Source organism: Saccopteryx bilineata, chromosome 3, assembly GCF_036850765.1.
Source record: "Saccopteryx bilineata isolate mSacBil1 chromosome 3, mSacBil1_pri_phased_curated, whole genome shotgun sequence".
Lineage (NCBI taxonomy): Eukaryota > Metazoa > Chordata > Mammalia > Chiroptera > Emballonuridae > Saccopteryx > Saccopteryx bilineata.
This window is the reverse complement of record NC_089492.1, coordinates 274533593-274549985: the sequence shown is the minus strand read 5'-3', so window position 1 is coordinate 274549985 and position 16393 is coordinate 274533593. Positions and strand designations below refer to the sequence as shown.

At 43.2% G+C, this 16393-nt stretch overlaps 2 protein-coding genes across 3 annotated transcripts in view; both read right to left on the bottom strand.

The window, feature by feature from the left end:
• Positions 1-16393, bottom strand: part of AUNIP (aurora kinase A and ninein interacting protein) — a 43152-nt gene that overhangs the window by 3907 nt on the left and 22852 nt on the right. For both annotated transcript variants that reach the window (XM_066270053.1, XM_066270054.1), the window contains one exon: positions 706-847. In XM_066270053.1, coding sequence (XP_066126150.1) covers positions 706-847 — 142 coding nt within the window. The remainder of the gene's footprint in view (positions 1-705; positions 848-16393) is intronic.
• Positions 10068-11232, bottom strand: LOC136329181 (eukaryotic translation initiation factor 5A-1-like). The gene is given in 2 exon segments (XM_066265130.1): positions 10068-10929; positions 10932-11232. Coding segments are annotated over 2 exon segments (465 nt in total). The 5' UTR covers positions 11118-11232; the 3' UTR covers positions 10068-10650.

The following is a 16393-nucleotide window of genomic DNA, read 5'->3' as shown; positions in this document are numbered from 1 at the left end:
CAATGTGCTCCTCTCACTGACCACCAATGAAAGATGTGCCCTCTCCAGAAGTGCGGCGGGGGCTGGATAAATGGCCTCAGGGGGCCGCATGCGGCCCGCGGGCCATAGTTTGGGGACCCCTGGTTTATGCAAAGCAACCCTGGGAAAAGCACCAAGAGAAAGAGCGTTCCTTCGATAGCCCTCCAACCTTCTCTGTAACTCCTAGCCAGTTCTGAGTCATGTGGTCCCCTGATGTGGGACCTACAAGCAAAAACTGTCTAAGGATGATGGGACACAAGCCAACTTTATGCCAATCTTTCTAAGAAAAAAAAGTATCACTGAACCTTGACTGATTTGAAAAGCTTCATACAAAAATATCAATTGTCAATCAATCTTACAGACTACTCATTGTGACCAATTGTAGACATACACTTAACTAAAAGTCAGCTTCCCCATATACCCCAGCTCCCAACTATACCTTTCCTCACTGCTCTGATAAGGAATACAAATATTTATCATTAGACTGAGAAAAAACCAAAACGTACATTTGTAAAAATGTACATATTGCTTTTCAAAAGGCAATTATTTCTTGTGTTTTCGAATCTTTTCTAATAGTTGAGCTATTTTAACACAATGCACTGTTATCACCACTTAAAAATGTTCCATCATGAAAAAATGAATACGCTCCTTTTTGCTCCCTGGGTACTCCCAGACAGGTCACTGTACCTGGCTGCAGGGTGAAGAAGGAAGCGATGCTGGTCTGCCGAACACCTGCAGGTGGAGTTCTTCTTTGAGTAAAAGAGATGTTAGCCTTTCTCTCTCTAGGAAAGAGTGTTAGCATTTTGGTGCTTGACTTGATTAAACGTGTCTGAAAATGAGGAGAAAAAGAATAATAGAAACAATATATTAATATCAAAACAGCTACCAGACAAGAGAAATTCAGTAAACACCAGTGACCCCACACACCCTTACTGGACCCTTTGACCCCGCTCAGATCCCATTTCCTAGGTAGTTTTTGCTATATTTCATCTTCCACCATTTCCTGCCATACTATTGATAGGGTGTTTTTCTCAGGAATCACATATTCCAACTATATTTTCTGTTTATGGAAATCAGGCTCACTAAACAAATAGGACTTGTTTAAGGGATTCTCAGGTTGAATTTACAGTCTATGACAATGATTCTCCATCAGCAGCAGCTGATGAATTTTAAGTTTTCAAGGCCCTGGCTGGTTGGCTCAATGGCAGGGTGTCGGCCTGGTGTGTGGATGTCACAGGTTCGATTCCCAGTCAGGGCACACAGGAGAAGGAACATCTGCTTCTGCCTCCTGCAGCCATAGCTCAATTGGTTCAAGTGCACTGGCCCGGACACTTAGGAGGACTCTGTGGAGCCTCTGCCTTAGGTGCTAAAAATAGCTCAGTTGGGAGCAGGTCCCCAAGATGGGCAGAGCACCAGCCCCAGACTGGGGTTGCCAAGTGGATCCCAGTCAGGGTGCATACAGGAATCTGTCTATCTCTTCTCCTCTCAACTTGGAAAAGAAGAAAAAAAGCTTTCAAATAGTCACATATTGATTAAGAGCATGGCTCCTGCATTGCACAGCTTGGGTTCAAATCAATCCCAATTCTGCCACTGCCACTTAACAGTACCTTCTGCAAATTGCTTCATCTGTGTCTCAATCTCATGTGAGAAATGGCAACAAATAACATTACCTGTCCCATGGGGCAGTTATGAGGATTTAGTGAGTTAATTCATGCCTTACAAAGTTCCTGGCATTCAGTAATAGGAGGAAAGGCAATGAAACAGCATCAGTCTTACCATACTTTAATTTCAGCCCCCTTTAGACCTTACAATATGAACTGAATGCTGGGCCAAAGAGGTTCTGGAAGTGTCAGGTTTTTTTTGTTTTGTTTTGTTTTTGTATTTTTCTGAAGCTGGAAATGGGGAGGGACAGTCAGACAGACTCCCGCATGCACCTGACCGGGATCCACCCGGCACGCCCACCAGGGGCCATGCTCTGCCCCTCCGGGGGGTCACTCTGCCGTGACCAGAGCCACTCTAGCGCCTGGGGCAGAGGCCAAGGAGCCATCCCCAGCGCCCTGGCCATCTTTGCTCCAATGGAGCCTTGGCTGCGGGAGGGGAAGAGAGAGACAGAGAGGAAGGGGGGGGATGGAGAAGCAAATGGGCACTTCTCCTATGTGCTCTGGCTGGAAATCGAACCCGGGTCCCCCGCACGCCAGGCCGACGCTCTACCGCTGAGCCAACTGGCCAGGGCCAAGTGTCAGCTTTTATAACCTCATCCTTATTTATTGTGCTTTGTTTTTGTTTCTATTTGCTTGTTATGGAACACCTAAGAAGTAGGAAGAATAGGGTTGTATTCAATTCAGTGTGGATGTAAAAGTCAAAGAAGAAGTGGGATTTGCCAGTATTCACACAGCAAATTAGAAGTAGGTGTGGGTTCGGTAAACCCAAATGATTAATTCTAGCACAAAGCTGAATTACATTTGGAAACTAAAAACTTAAGTGGTTGAAAGAAGAAAGAAATTCTAGATTTAAAATTCATACTTTGACATACTGGTATAGAATTTTACCTTCTAAAACTATAAAAACTGGGTAAATTACATGAAACAACTGGTTTTAGACAGTAGATAACAGACAATATAGGACTGTGATCCCTGAAAACTATTTTGGAGAAGGAAAACAAATGTGGTGAGCCCTGTGATCACCCTAGCTTTCTGCTCGGAAGCACATGCCAGACTGCAATGTATAGAGAGTGCCAGGCAGAGCACCAGGTCTTGATAAATTGAGTAAATTGAGATGGGAATTTGAGGAAGCTGAGGTGGCTGGAATTTGCAGCACAGAAAAATACATCCAGAAAGCTATATAGAGTCCCTTCAGTCTATTACTGAATACTAACCTACACATTTGTTAGGTGACGCCCCATGCGGCCAGACAAATGCCAGGATTGCAAGCTGAATAATTCACGGAGCTCACACAGGGCTGGGATAGATAAGGTAGAGTAGAGGGACCTCCCTGAATACAAGTGGCATTTAGTAGAGTTCTCAGAAGGATCATCCCTTAGCCTTAGAGCTAAACTAGTCCTAGAGCAAAAGCTATTCCAAACCGGTCTTAAAGTTTAAAAGCAAGCATTTAAAGTAGCAAGCTGATGAGCAAGTAACTACCTAAACAAATTTCAGTATTCTTTAAAGACAAAATCTAGATACCTAAAAATGTAGCACTGAAGATGCTAGCATGCAGTAAAAAATTACAAGATATGTGAAAAAGCAGGAAAGACCCACAATTTGTGGGTGAGGGAAATCAGTTAACAGAAACAGAACCAGAAATATCAGAGATGACAGAATTTGACAAAACCTTAAAATAGTTACTATAAATATGCTCAAGGATTTAAAGGAAAATATGAAAATGAGAGAAATAGAAAATATGACATATCCACTAGATGGGCTTAATTACAGATTAAGAGACTAAAGAAAATAACAGTGAATCTAAATATATAATATAAACTTCAAAATGAAGCAAAGAAAAAACTGAAAAGAATAAAAAGTTCTAATGACCTGTAGGATATCAAGCATACCAATAATTAGAATCCCAAAAATAAGGTGAAGACAAAATATATTTGAAGAAACTATGGCTGAAAAATTTTCAAATTTGATGAAAACTGCAAACTGTAATAGGCTGTCTTTGTCAAAGATGGCCAATACAAGATCTCCTATTTCACATGCTCTTCTTATAATGTGAGCTTGCCACTCCCCCACATCACATGGTGAGATCCATATTTCCTCACCTTGAACTTGGAAGGAACTTTGTCACTGCCTGACAAAGTAGAATAAAAATAACATTACATGATTTCCCAAACTAGGCCATAAAAATGCCTCGCATTTCTGCCTTGCTTTCTTAAGATGCTCACTATTGGAATGTGGCTTACTTACCATGCTATGAGGAAGCCCAAGTAGGCACATGACTTAAATGTTTTGAGAGATACATCCTAGATCTGTGAAATAATGTTAGTATGCCAACAAGTATTTGGGCACCTAATTGCTAAGTACTGAGAATATAATGATAAACAGACTGTTTCTGCCCTGGTAAAGCTTACAGCTTAAGGGAAAAAATAAACTAATAGTTATTTAAATTAGTGCAAGTATGCTAAATTCCATAAAGGAGATTTACAGAAAACTATGGATTATCTTACTAACAAATAGTAAGACCTCAATTAGCAAAACATCTAGGAATAAAGCTTTTTACCAAGTTGGCTATATTTAGCAGGGGTAGAAGGGACATTTATTCCTTAGGTCAGAGTGATGTCAAGAATTATGTTGCCCAGTTGTAGATCTCTTAGAGAAGACCTATGGCTTCAAGGATCTACATTTATCTCAGTGGAGTGTTACCCCTTTGAGTAGTGAGTTTTTTTCATGCTTGCTGATCCCTGGGAGTGGGTTTTCAAAAAATGAAATTAGTTCCAGTTCCAGTTTTATTAACTTAAAATCATGTTTGATAACCAATTTATGGAAACAAGAAGAACATACATTTGCCTTTTTTAACGTTGCCTTACACTAGGGGTCCCCAAATTTTTTACACAGGGGGCCAGTTCACTGTCCCTCAGACCGTTGGAGGGCCGGACTATAAAAAAAACTATGAACAAATCACTATGCACACTGCACATATCTTATTTTAAAGTAAAAAAACAAAACGGGAACAGATACAATATTTAAAATAAAGAACAAGTAAATTTAAAATCAACAAACTGACCAGTATTTCAATGGGAACTATGGGCCTGCTTTTGGCTAATGAGATGGTCAATGTGCTCCTCTCACTGACCACCAATGAAAGAGGTGCCCCTTCCGGAAGTGCAGCGGGGGCTGGATAAACAGCCTCAGGGGGCGGTATGCAGCCCATGGGCCATAGTTTGGGGACTCCTGCCTTACACATTTTTAAAATAAATCGATCATACTCTGGATGATAAGGAGGCACAAGGATGTACATGAACATTAATACTACTCAAAGGGTTAAGACTCTGAGTAAGAACAGGTCATCTGGAACTGAGAGGGGCCCAGGTACAAAGTCCTTCAGCAGATTATCCCTATCTCAAAACACAGGCAGCCCCAGTGTATGTATACATTACACAGTATAAGAAAGCCTGTCTAATAGCCATAGGGTTCCTATAGGACCAAACTGCTTAGTGAGCCACAGCCTAGGTATTAACAATTCTTATCCTTTAAGAATGACCTAAATAACCTAATCTCAAGGAACACATTCCTTCCAAACTAAAGAATCTCTAGCTCTGTGGTGTATCACATTCATGGTCCCATTAAGTTTTATTTCATTTTTTTTCTTTTTTGTATTTTTCTGAAGTTGGAAACGGGGAGGTAGTCAGACAGACTCCCACATGCGCCCGACCGGAATCCACCCGGCATGCCCACCAGGGGGCGATGCTCTGCCCATCTGGGGCGTTGCTCTGCTGCAACCAGAGCCATTCTAGCTCCTGAGGCAGAGGCCATAGAGCCATCCTCAGTGCCCGGGCCAACTTTGCTCCAATGGAGCCTTGGCTGTGGGAGGGGGAGAGAGAGACAGAGAGGAAGGAGAGGGAGAGTGGTGGAGAAGCAGATGGGCGCTTCTCCTGTGTGTCCTGGCTGGGAATCGAACCCGGGACTCCAGCACACCAGGCTGATGTTCTACCACTGAGCCAACTGGCCAGGGCTAAGTTTTCTTCTTTCAAAGTGGTGGAAGGAAAAACTGACTTCCTCCAACTATAGACTACAGAGCTCCTGCTCTTGTTTGACAAGGATCCTCTGTGATGTCTTCCTACAGGGTGATGCCCTTTTTAATTAGGGGGGGGCTGCAAATCACCCCAAGTGTGGCCCTTTCTATACTCCAAAGTACCAAAGCAGATCTGGGATTATATACTTCACCCCTCTTACTATTAAAAATGTTTTCATTCTTCCACAGCATTTAAAATTCTTTCAGCCCTCATTCTATCTTTATCCCTCCTGATAATTTACCTGCAAGCTTGTCTTAAAGTTCTCCTTTCAAACGAATTTAATTCCTTTTTTTATGATTTATGTGATCTTCAGTATAGTCTAGTACAGGCGTGGCCAACAGTTTTTGCCCCCAGGCTAGATTAGAAACTTTTTTCACTGGCCAGATGAAATATTAAAATTTAAAAATGTTAAATACAAAAACAATTCATTTAAGTAAACAAAATTTTATTATGTAATTTATTTATGAATAAATGTGAGTGAAAAAATTTTAATATATAATACTATTTTAATAAAAATATTTTTTAGGCTCTGGCTGGTTGGCTCAGTGGTAGAGTGTCAGTCTGCCATGCAGGAGTCCCGGGTTTGATTCCCGGCCAGGACACACAGGAGAAGCACCCATCTGCTTCTCCACCCCTCCCCCTCTCCTTCCTCTGTCTCTCTCTTCCCCTCCCGCAGCCAAGGCTCCACTGGAGCAAAGCTGGCCCAGGCGCTGAGGATGGCTCTGTGACCTCTGCCTCAGGAGCTAGAATGGCTCTGGTTGCAACAAAGCAACGCCCCAGATGGGCAGAGCATCGCCCCCTGGTGGGCATGCCGGTTGGATTCCGGTCGGGCACATGTGAGAGTCTGTCTGACTGCCTCCCCGTTTCCAACTTCAGAAAAAAAAAAAAAGCCTGACCGGGCAGTGGCGCAGTGGATAGAGCATTGGACTGGGATGTGGAAGACCCAGGTTTGAGACCCCAAGGTCTCCAGCTTGAGCGAGGGCTCAACTGGTTTGAGCAAAAGCTTACCAGCTTGAGCCCAAGGTCGCTGGCTCGAGCAAGGGTGCTACTCAGTCTGCTGAAGGCCAGCAGTCAAGGCACATATGAGAAAGCAAACAATGAACAACTAAGGTGTTGCAATGCGCAAAGAAAAACGATTGATGCTTCTCATCTCTCTCCGTTCCTGTCTGTCTGTCCCTGTCTATCCCTCCCTCTGATTCTGTCTCTGTAAAAACAAAACAAAAATATATAGTTTAATAAAAATATAATTACATACCATATAAATATCCAAACGTTATTTCAATCGAAACTATTTAATTAATAGAATGAGCTGAAGGGGTTATATCGCAAATAAAACAATTATTTCATTTTACAAACAGCCTGGACACGTTTTCAGTTATCAACTGCAGCTATTGTCTATGCTACAATGCCACTTGATTCAGCACACTTGACCACAAAAATAACGAATTGTTTGACCTTGGGTGTGCACTGGCAAACTCCGCCTAAAAGAATGTGGGTTTCACATCGCTGCTAAATGTCAAACAGTTCATATCAAGTACAGATGAGTACAAAAGTTGTAACTCTTTATGATGGAATTTTTTTAAAAAATAAAGAAGTACCACAAATCCATTCGACCAATTATTGGAAGTTAACCCTAGATTAAGTCACACGCGGAATTCTTTTCCTTGTATCACTATCTACTTAAATATCTTGATTTCCAATAATCAAAGATGCTTCAGCTTCTGAGTAGCTGAGATTTTAAAGTAGCAGAGAATATTAAAAATTTAATCATGGGCTGCATAAATTCATTATGCGGGCCGTATGTTGGCCATGCCTGGTCTAGTACATCATTTTATTCAACCTCCTTTTTCATAATGGTCACATTTGTCTTGAATTTATGAACGAAGTCTTCCTTTCCATAGCTTTGAAATACATGAATGTGTGCACTGCATTCTTTTTGCCACATGCGCCCTCCTTTATGCTTCTAGGGCCCATACTCATCCTCCCAACTTCCAGAGTCACTGAGAGCAGCGTCAGCAAGTCCCCCTTCCTTCCTTAGTCTATCATACTGTTCATTTGATGACATTTTGGGAAAAAACTTTCCCAGCCAGTCAATACCATGCCTGATTAAGACTACCTAATGAGGATGTCCTAAACAAAATTATCTAAGGAGTCTGATCAAGAAAAGCTGTCAGGATTCTCATCATCTCTAACAATAAACTCTGTTAAATTAGTAACAAAGTTTTAATTCAAAACTTACTTCAACTCTCCAAACCTGCAAAACAAGTAACATATTACTGTAGTTCAGAATTTCATAAACTCTTACCTAGTCCCAGACTATTACAATAGCCCCTTTAACTGGTCAGGCTCCCATTTACTACCTGTTTTAATCAGTCCCACATATATTTATATATACATCAATCTTCTTAAAGAACAACTGTGATCATACCATCACATTGTTCTGTCAATAGTTTCTCTGCTACCTATAGCATAAAGGGTGGACTCTCAGACTGCACACATTCATATTCCAATCTACCTTTTCCTCCATTACCAAAACCCATTCACGCACACTGTAACATAATGCTTAGCGTGATGGCAGTCCCTATTAAGGCCTCCACCTTCCTCACTTTTGTTCTTCACAGAGAGGGGCCTTTTTCACATCCAGGTCTGAAATGCTACTATCTTCAGCTTAGCCCCATCCTACAGCCATATGTGACCTTTTCCTCTTCTGAACTTGACATTTATCACTTGGTATTTCAAGACCTATCCTACAAAGCCCTAGGATCAACATTTGAATCACTTTTCTATCTTCCACAACTAGCTTAATATAGTAAGTACTCAATTCTACATATATTTTACAAAGGTGGATATACAGGAAGAATACATTCCTATTTGGGTTTTTTTGTTTGTTTTTTGTTTTTTTGTTTTTTTTCCCCAAAGCCAGAAACGAGGAGGCAGTCAGACAGACTCCCACATACGCCCAACCGGGATCCACCCGGCATGGCCACCAAGGGGCGATGCTCTGCCCATTTGGGGCGTTGCTCTGTTGTGACCAGAGCCACTCTAGTGCCTGAGGCAGAGGCCACAGAGCCATCCTCAGCTCCCGGGCAAACTTTGGTCCAATGGAGCCTTAGCTGCGGGAGGGGAAGAGAGAGAGAGGAAGGGGAGGGAGAGGGGTGGAGAAGCAGATAGGCGCCTCTCCTGTGTGCCCTGGCCGGGAATCGAACCCAGGACTTCCGCATGCCAGGCTGACGCTCTACCACTGAGCCAACCGGCCAGGGCCCTATTTGTTTATATAAACCTACTCCTTACATTTTCAACATCAACAGAGTTGTCAGGAAAAAAAAAACAAAAGGCTTTTCTAATACCGCGAATCAAGGCTAAGATGAGCTCCTGCCACTGTAAAACTGATGTTACGCATAAGGTCTAAAATACAGATAAGATGAGAGGGTACACCCATGAAACTGAAGGTTTTCCTCCTAAAGTAATCTAACAAACTAAAGTAATCTAGGAACTGATATTTGAAAGAGAATAGAGCCCAGAAATAAAACCTCACATATGTAGTCAATTGATTTTCACTACGGGGGCCAGAGGATTCAACAGCAAATTGACAGTCATTTCAACAAAACCACAGGCAACAAAAGAAAATATATTGGAATTTATCAAATTAAAAGCTTTTGTGCCTCAGAGGACACAATCAAAAATTAAAAGAAAATATACAGAATGAGAGGATATTTGCAAATTGTATTATCTAATAAAGGATTAATATCCAGAATATATAAAGAACTCTTACAACCCAACAAAAAAAACAACCACCCAACCAACCAATTAAAAAATGGACAAAGGACTTGCCAAAACAATGTATCTTTTTTATTACATCCTAGTGCAGGGGTCGGGAACTTTTTTGGCTGAGAGAGCCCTGAATGCCACATATTTTAAAATGTAATTCCATGAGAGCCATACAACGACCCGTGTACGTTATGCATTATACAATAAAAATTTGGTGGTGTCCCGGAGGACAGCTGTGATTGGCTCCAGCCACCCAGAACCATAAACATAAGCAATAGGAAATGAATGGATTGTAATACATGAGAATGTTTTATATTTTTAATGTTATTTTTTTTTAATTAAAGATTTGTCTGCAAGCCAGATGCAGCCATTAAAAGAGCCACATCTGGCTCATGAGCCATAGGTTCCCAACCCCTGTCCTAGTGAATGTGAAGGGGTATCTCACTGTGATTTTGATTTGCATTTCCCTGTTGACTAATGATGTCAAGTGTCTTTTTTTTTTTTCATATTAAACTTGTAGTTTTATTCAGGTTTATTTTAACAAATGTGTCGGGGAGAGAGCCCACAGTGAAGCCCATGGGGGGCAGGGCCCTCCCAGATGCCTGAGGAGGGGGCAGGTCCCCTTCCCTTCTCCTTCTCCTTCTCTTCCTTCTCCCGCTAAAGGGATCTGGTGAGAGATTCGGGCATAGGGAGGAGGCTGGTCCCCAGTCTGTGGGGGTGGTGTTTGGGGTAAAGGGCTATGTGGAACAGGGACCAGACCAGGGATCAGTAGGGGGAGGGCACAAGGACCATTTGTCAGAACCACAGCTTTCTGATTCCAGAATGAATAAAAAAAAACAAAAAAACACACTAAACCACAAGCAGCACCCATCCCCTTTCCCCCACCAGGGCTGTAGTGAGAGGGGAAAAGAGGAGGGCAGCTTCACCAAGGCCATGGATCACTCACTCCTGGCCAAGAGAAGAGGGGCAGGGGCTCCCCGACAGATCAAAGGGGTAGGGGAAACCAAAATAAAACGTCAAATAAATTGTGTAGGACTCCAGCCAACGGCCGGGCCAGAGCTGGGCCAGGCTGAGGGAGGGGGCCTCTGCAGGCCTGAGGATCACTGCTGCCACCACCGCCACCTGGAAGCCAGTTATTTTGCCATGGCCTTGATTGCAACAGCTGCCTCCTCTGTCATGGCAGACTGCACTGTAATCAGGATCTCCTCTCCACAGTCGTACTTCTGCTTGATCTCCTTGCCGAGGTCTCCCTCAGGCAGACGAAGGTCCTCTTGCACCTCCCCGCTGTCCTGGAGCAGTGATAGATAGCCATCCTGGATGCCAATCAGCTGGAAATCATTCCTTTTGATGTTGGGGACATCCATATTATGAGTTGACGGGCAGATATCTTCATATTTCTTCCCAGTAAAGATTGGTCAATACCAACCAGGTGGACCTTGGCATGGCCGTGCTTGCCAGTCTTGGAGGTGGACATCTCCACAATCTTACATGGCCGTCCTTTGAGCACCACAAAGCCATTCTTACATAATGCTGAGCACTGCATTGGGAAGGTGGCTGAGGCCCCTGCATCTTCCGTCTCGAAGTCCAAATCATCTGCCATTTTAAGGGGCTTCAATTCCAACTCGCGCGAAGGCAATGACTAGATCCCATTCGCTCGCCGGGAGCCCAACCACTGCCTGAGCCCGCTCCCGCTGCTACCACTGCCACTGCCCAAGTATCTTTTTATGTGTGTATCTAGACAGATCTAGAACAAGCAAAGAAATTGGAAGTAGTCATTTTAAAACTTTTTGAAAAGTCCATTTGTGCCACTTGGAGAGTCTGTAAATTTTCAAAACCACCAAGTCTAAGACCCTTTTTAAAAGACCTTCCTTTAGCTCCCTGGTGGTTAAGAAGAGGACTCAGGGCCCTGGCCGGTTGGCTCAGCGGTAGAGCGTCGGCCTGGCGTGCGGGGGACCCGGGTTCGATTCCCGGCCAGGGTACATAGGAGAAGCGCCTATTTGCTTCTCCACCCCCACCCCCTCCTTCCTCTCTGTCTCTCTCTTCCCCTCCCGCAGCCAAGGCTCCATTGGAGCAAAGATGGCCCGGGCGCTGGGAATGGCTCCTTGGCCTCTGCCCCAGGCGCTAGAGTAGCTCTGGTCTCGGCAAAGCGAGCCCCCCCCCTGTGGGGCAGAGCATCGCCCCCTGGTGGGCAGAGCATCGCCCCTGGTGGGCGAGCCGGGTGGATCCCGGTCGGGCGCATGCGGGAGTCTGTCTGACTGTCTCTCCCCATTTCCAGCTTCAGAAAAATACAAAAAAAAAAAAAAAAAAAAAAAAAAAAAAAAGGAAGAGGACTCATGCCTGACCAGGCGGTTGCACAGTGGATAGAGCATCGAACTGGAATGCGGAAGACCCAGGTTCGAGACCCCGAGGTCACCAGCTTGAGCATAGGCTCATCTGGTTAAGTCTCCCTTCCTGGATGTCTGTCCCTATTTGTCCCTCTGTCTTGACTCTGTCACCAAAAAAAAAAAAAAAAGAGGACTCTGGCCAATTGGCTTAGTGGTAGAGCATCAGCCTGACATCTGAATGTCCCAGGTTCAATTTCCAGTCAGAGCACACAGGAGAAATGACCATCTGCTTCTCCTCCCCTCCCCTTCCCTTCACTCTCTCTCTCTTCCCCTCCTCCAGCCATGGCTCAATTGGGTCAAGCACATTGGCCCAGGGCACCAACAATAGCTAGAGCCTCCGCCTCAGGCACTAAAAATAGCTCAGTTGCGAGCATGGTCCCAGATGGGCAGAGCATCGGCCTCAGACAGAAGTTGCTGGGTGGATACCTGTCAAGGCCCATGCTCCCCTCCTCTTGGAAAAAAAGGGGAGGGGGCAGAGGACTCACTGATAAATTAACATCCAGGCAAATGAAGAAGCAAAAAACCCTGTGGCATTCTAATCCCTATGTACTTCAGGTGGATGTGTACAAAAGTTCCAAGCACAGGTGTACTTGACTTGAAGGTCAGCACGGCTGGAGCAGGAAAGGCATAAGAAAGAGCAGATAAGGTCTAAAAGAGAGGGAATCCATGGCCAGATTGTGCCTTGTGGGCCTTAAAATTTTTTTGGTTTTTACTGGAACATAGGAAACCACAGATTTTTTTTTTTTTTTTTACCACAGATGTTTTTAACCTTAACAGTGAGCAAAGGGTTACTCTGGTTCAGGTGACTATGGTAGAAATAGCAGTAAGTTATGAGATTCTAAACATATTTCAAAGCAGAGTCCAGAGGATTTGTTGATGGACTGGGTGTTAGTAAAGTTGCAGATGTCAGAGTGGCATTTAGTGTTCTGCCAAGGCTGGCCCAGAAACCACTCATGACTCAGCCAAAATATTTTACTATCTTCACATTTCTGTCTCCCTCTAGTTATGTCAACTTCTTCTCTGTTACACATTTAAAGGATAAGGAACTAAACTGTATTATAAATGAAGGAGAAATAGAAGTTACTTTTTTAGCTAAATATTATATACCTAAGAGGCCCTGGCTGGTTGGCTCAATGGTAGAGCATCGGCCCGGCTTGTAGAAGTCCTGGGTTCAATTCTGAGCCAGGGCACACAGGAGAAGCGCCCATCTGCTTCTCCACCCTGCCCCCCTATCCTCTCTATCTCTCTCTTCCCCTCCCACAGCTAAGGCCCCACTAGAGCAACGTTGGCCCGGGTGCTGAGGATGGCTCCACGGCCTCTGCCTCAGGTGCTAGAATGGCTCTGGCTGCAACAGAGCAGGGGTCGGAACCTTTCTGGCTGAGAGAGCCATGAACACCACATATTTTAAAATGTAATTCCGTGAGAGCCATACAGTATGTTTAACACTAAATACAAGTAAATGTGTGCATTTTATGCAAGACCAACACTTTTAAAGTACAATAAGTCTCTGAATTCTTTTTAATAACATTGTTATGCTGTTGCTAACCAAAGATGAATAAAGTACTTCTTACCATTAATGCGACTTCTGGTGCTGCATGGTTTTGCATGGTGCTGCATTTGGATGGCTTTGTAGTCTGGTTGATACATGGTGAGGTTAAGCTTCATGCAGGTGTTGAGACTTCCATCCGTTAAACATGATCATAGGTTGGTCTTAAGGTCCTTTATATGTGAGAAAGACTGCTCACATGCATATGTAGAGCCAAACATTGTCAGTACAGCAATACTCACATGCTGCAGTGTGGGTATGTGATGGGAAGCATGTTCCAAGTTTTGATAATCAGCTGGTCCGCGGGTTGAAGTTTTTTCATTTCTCCCCACTTGTGTTTGTTCGCCAACTCTGCTTGCTGTCGTGCAAGTCTTTCCAAATCTTCATTCAGTGACTTGAACTTATTCACCCACATGTCTGAGGCCTTCAGGTCAGCAGCTTATAGCTCAAAATCTCTGACGGAGACACCGGGAATGTAACTCAGGTCGGCGCTGTCCACTGCACACTCGTGTGGATGGGTGATGAACTTAAAAAGATGAGTGTGCTCATAAAATTCTCCAAAGTATGCTTTGAATGACTGCAGATTAGATGTGAAGCCCTCTAGCTGCTGGAGATCAAGATGTTGAGCAGGGTCACTTGCTGTGCATGCATCTTTAAACTCACCAATTTTTCAAAGTGTAGTAAACGACCTGTTTCAATGTCAATGTCAGCGATGAAGAGTTCCAGCTTTTCAAATGCAAACACTGCTTGTTGAAGGGATAAGACTATTTCCAATGCCTTGCATTTTCTCATTGAGCTGGTTCAGATGTTCAGTCATGTCCACGAGATAGAACTTCAGGAGCCACTCAGTGTTAGCTAACTCAGGATGCTCGACGTTTTTCATTTCAAGAAAAGTCTGGATTTCGCTCAGACAAGCCGCAAAATGGCTGAGCACTTTCCCTCTTGACAACCCACGCACATTGCTATGCAGAAGCAGACCAGGATAATTATTCCCAACTTCATCCAGCAGTGTTTTAAACTGGTGATCATTTAAAGCTCGGGCAACAAAGTTGACCACCCAAATGACCAGCGACATCACCTCACCAAGCTGCTTGCCACACATTCGAGCACAAAGCACCTCCTGATGTAGGATGCAGTGAAAACTTAGGATAGGTTTCTTTTCATGTTCACAAAGAAGCGCTACGAATATTGTTTTTCCCCACCAAGCATGGAGCACCATCAGTAAACACCAAAATAAGTTTATCCATCGGTAGATTTTTTTCTTTAGCGAACTCAGTGAAAGACTTGAATAAATCCTCCCCTCTTATTGTCTCTTTCATAGGCAAAACAGCAAGACTTTCCCCACACAGTGTGTCACCGACAGCATACCTTGCAATCACGCTGAACTAGGATAAATGGCTTACGTCTGTTAACTCATCCAAAGTGAGAGAAAAGAATGGTGCTGCATTTATGTCCTTCACTTGTGTTGCCTCAATTTGATTTGCCATCATGATGGTACGATCGTGAATAGTTCTTGCCAACAGAGGCATGTCTTTTATTCATTTGATTATCTTGTCTTTATCCAAAAAGTTGTCAAAAAGTTCATTGGCAACATCAAGCATGAATGTTTTGGCATACTCCCCATCTATGAATGGCTTTCTGTTTCTCACAATTGCTAAAGCACCAGCAAAGCTAGCTGGATTCCAGTCACCTTGTTGGGTCCAAACATGGAGTTGCTGCTGACTAGCTTGCACTCTGCACAGTAGCTCTTGACATGCTTTCTTCCTGCTGTTCCCCGCTGGATATTTCAATGCAAATGTAGTATGGCATGTGTCGAAGTGCCACTTTATATTTGACCGTTTCATCGATGCAATTTTATCATTGCATATTAGACACACTGCAGAACCTGCTCTTTCCACAAAGCAAATTCCTCTGTCCATTCTTGCTGAAAAGTACAATACTCCTCATCTTTTTTTCTTTTAGCCATCTTCTTCGGTAAAATGGTTTCTGCAATTAGCTAGCTGACTACTTGATTAAAAGGAGGGAAGTTTACTTCCTGATCTCACAACGACCCGTGTACGTTATGCATTATCCAATAAAAATTTGTTGTTGTCCGGAGGACAGCTGTAATTGGCTCCAGCTACCCACAACCATGAACATGAGCAGCAGTAAATGAATGGATTGTAATACATGAGAATGTTTTATATTTTTAATGTTATTTTTTTAATTAAAGATTTGTCTGTGAGCCAGATGCAGCCATCAAAAGAGCCACATCTGGCTTGCAAGTCATAGGTTACCGACCCCTGCAACAGAGCAACGCCCCCTGGTGGGCATGCCAGGTGGAACCTGGTCAGGCACATGCAGAAGTCTGTCTGCCTCCCTGCTTCTCACTTCAGAAAAACACACACACACACACACACACACATAAAATTTATATATACCTAAGAGGCAGCAAATATACAGATCACATACTAAATCTTTTTACCTCTTCTATGTATAAGAAAACCTGTTAGAAATATTTTTCAATGTTTTTAAACAGAGGAAGCAAAGTTAAAATACAAAATTTGAAAATTATGTAAATTAAAACAGCCTTTTTAAAAACCCATACTAAAACTCGTATCTCTCACATGGGAAGTTCTCCATCATATTTAGTGAAATGTGAATAGCAGAACAATATGCTTGGTATAATCTTGTCTGTGGGGAAATATATCTATTTATTAATATACGTACATACAGAAAATGTCTCAAAGGATACCAAAGTGATAATAGTAGCTACTGCCAGTGAGGTCCTTTGTTTTTTTGCTTAACACAATTCTATATACTAACTGATTTTTTTTTTTTAACTTTATTTATTTTTAACAGAGGCAGAGATAGACAGGGACAGACAGACAGGAAAGGAGAGAGATGAGAAGCATCAATCATCAGTTTCTCGTTGCGCATTGCGACTTCTTAGTTGTTCATTGATTG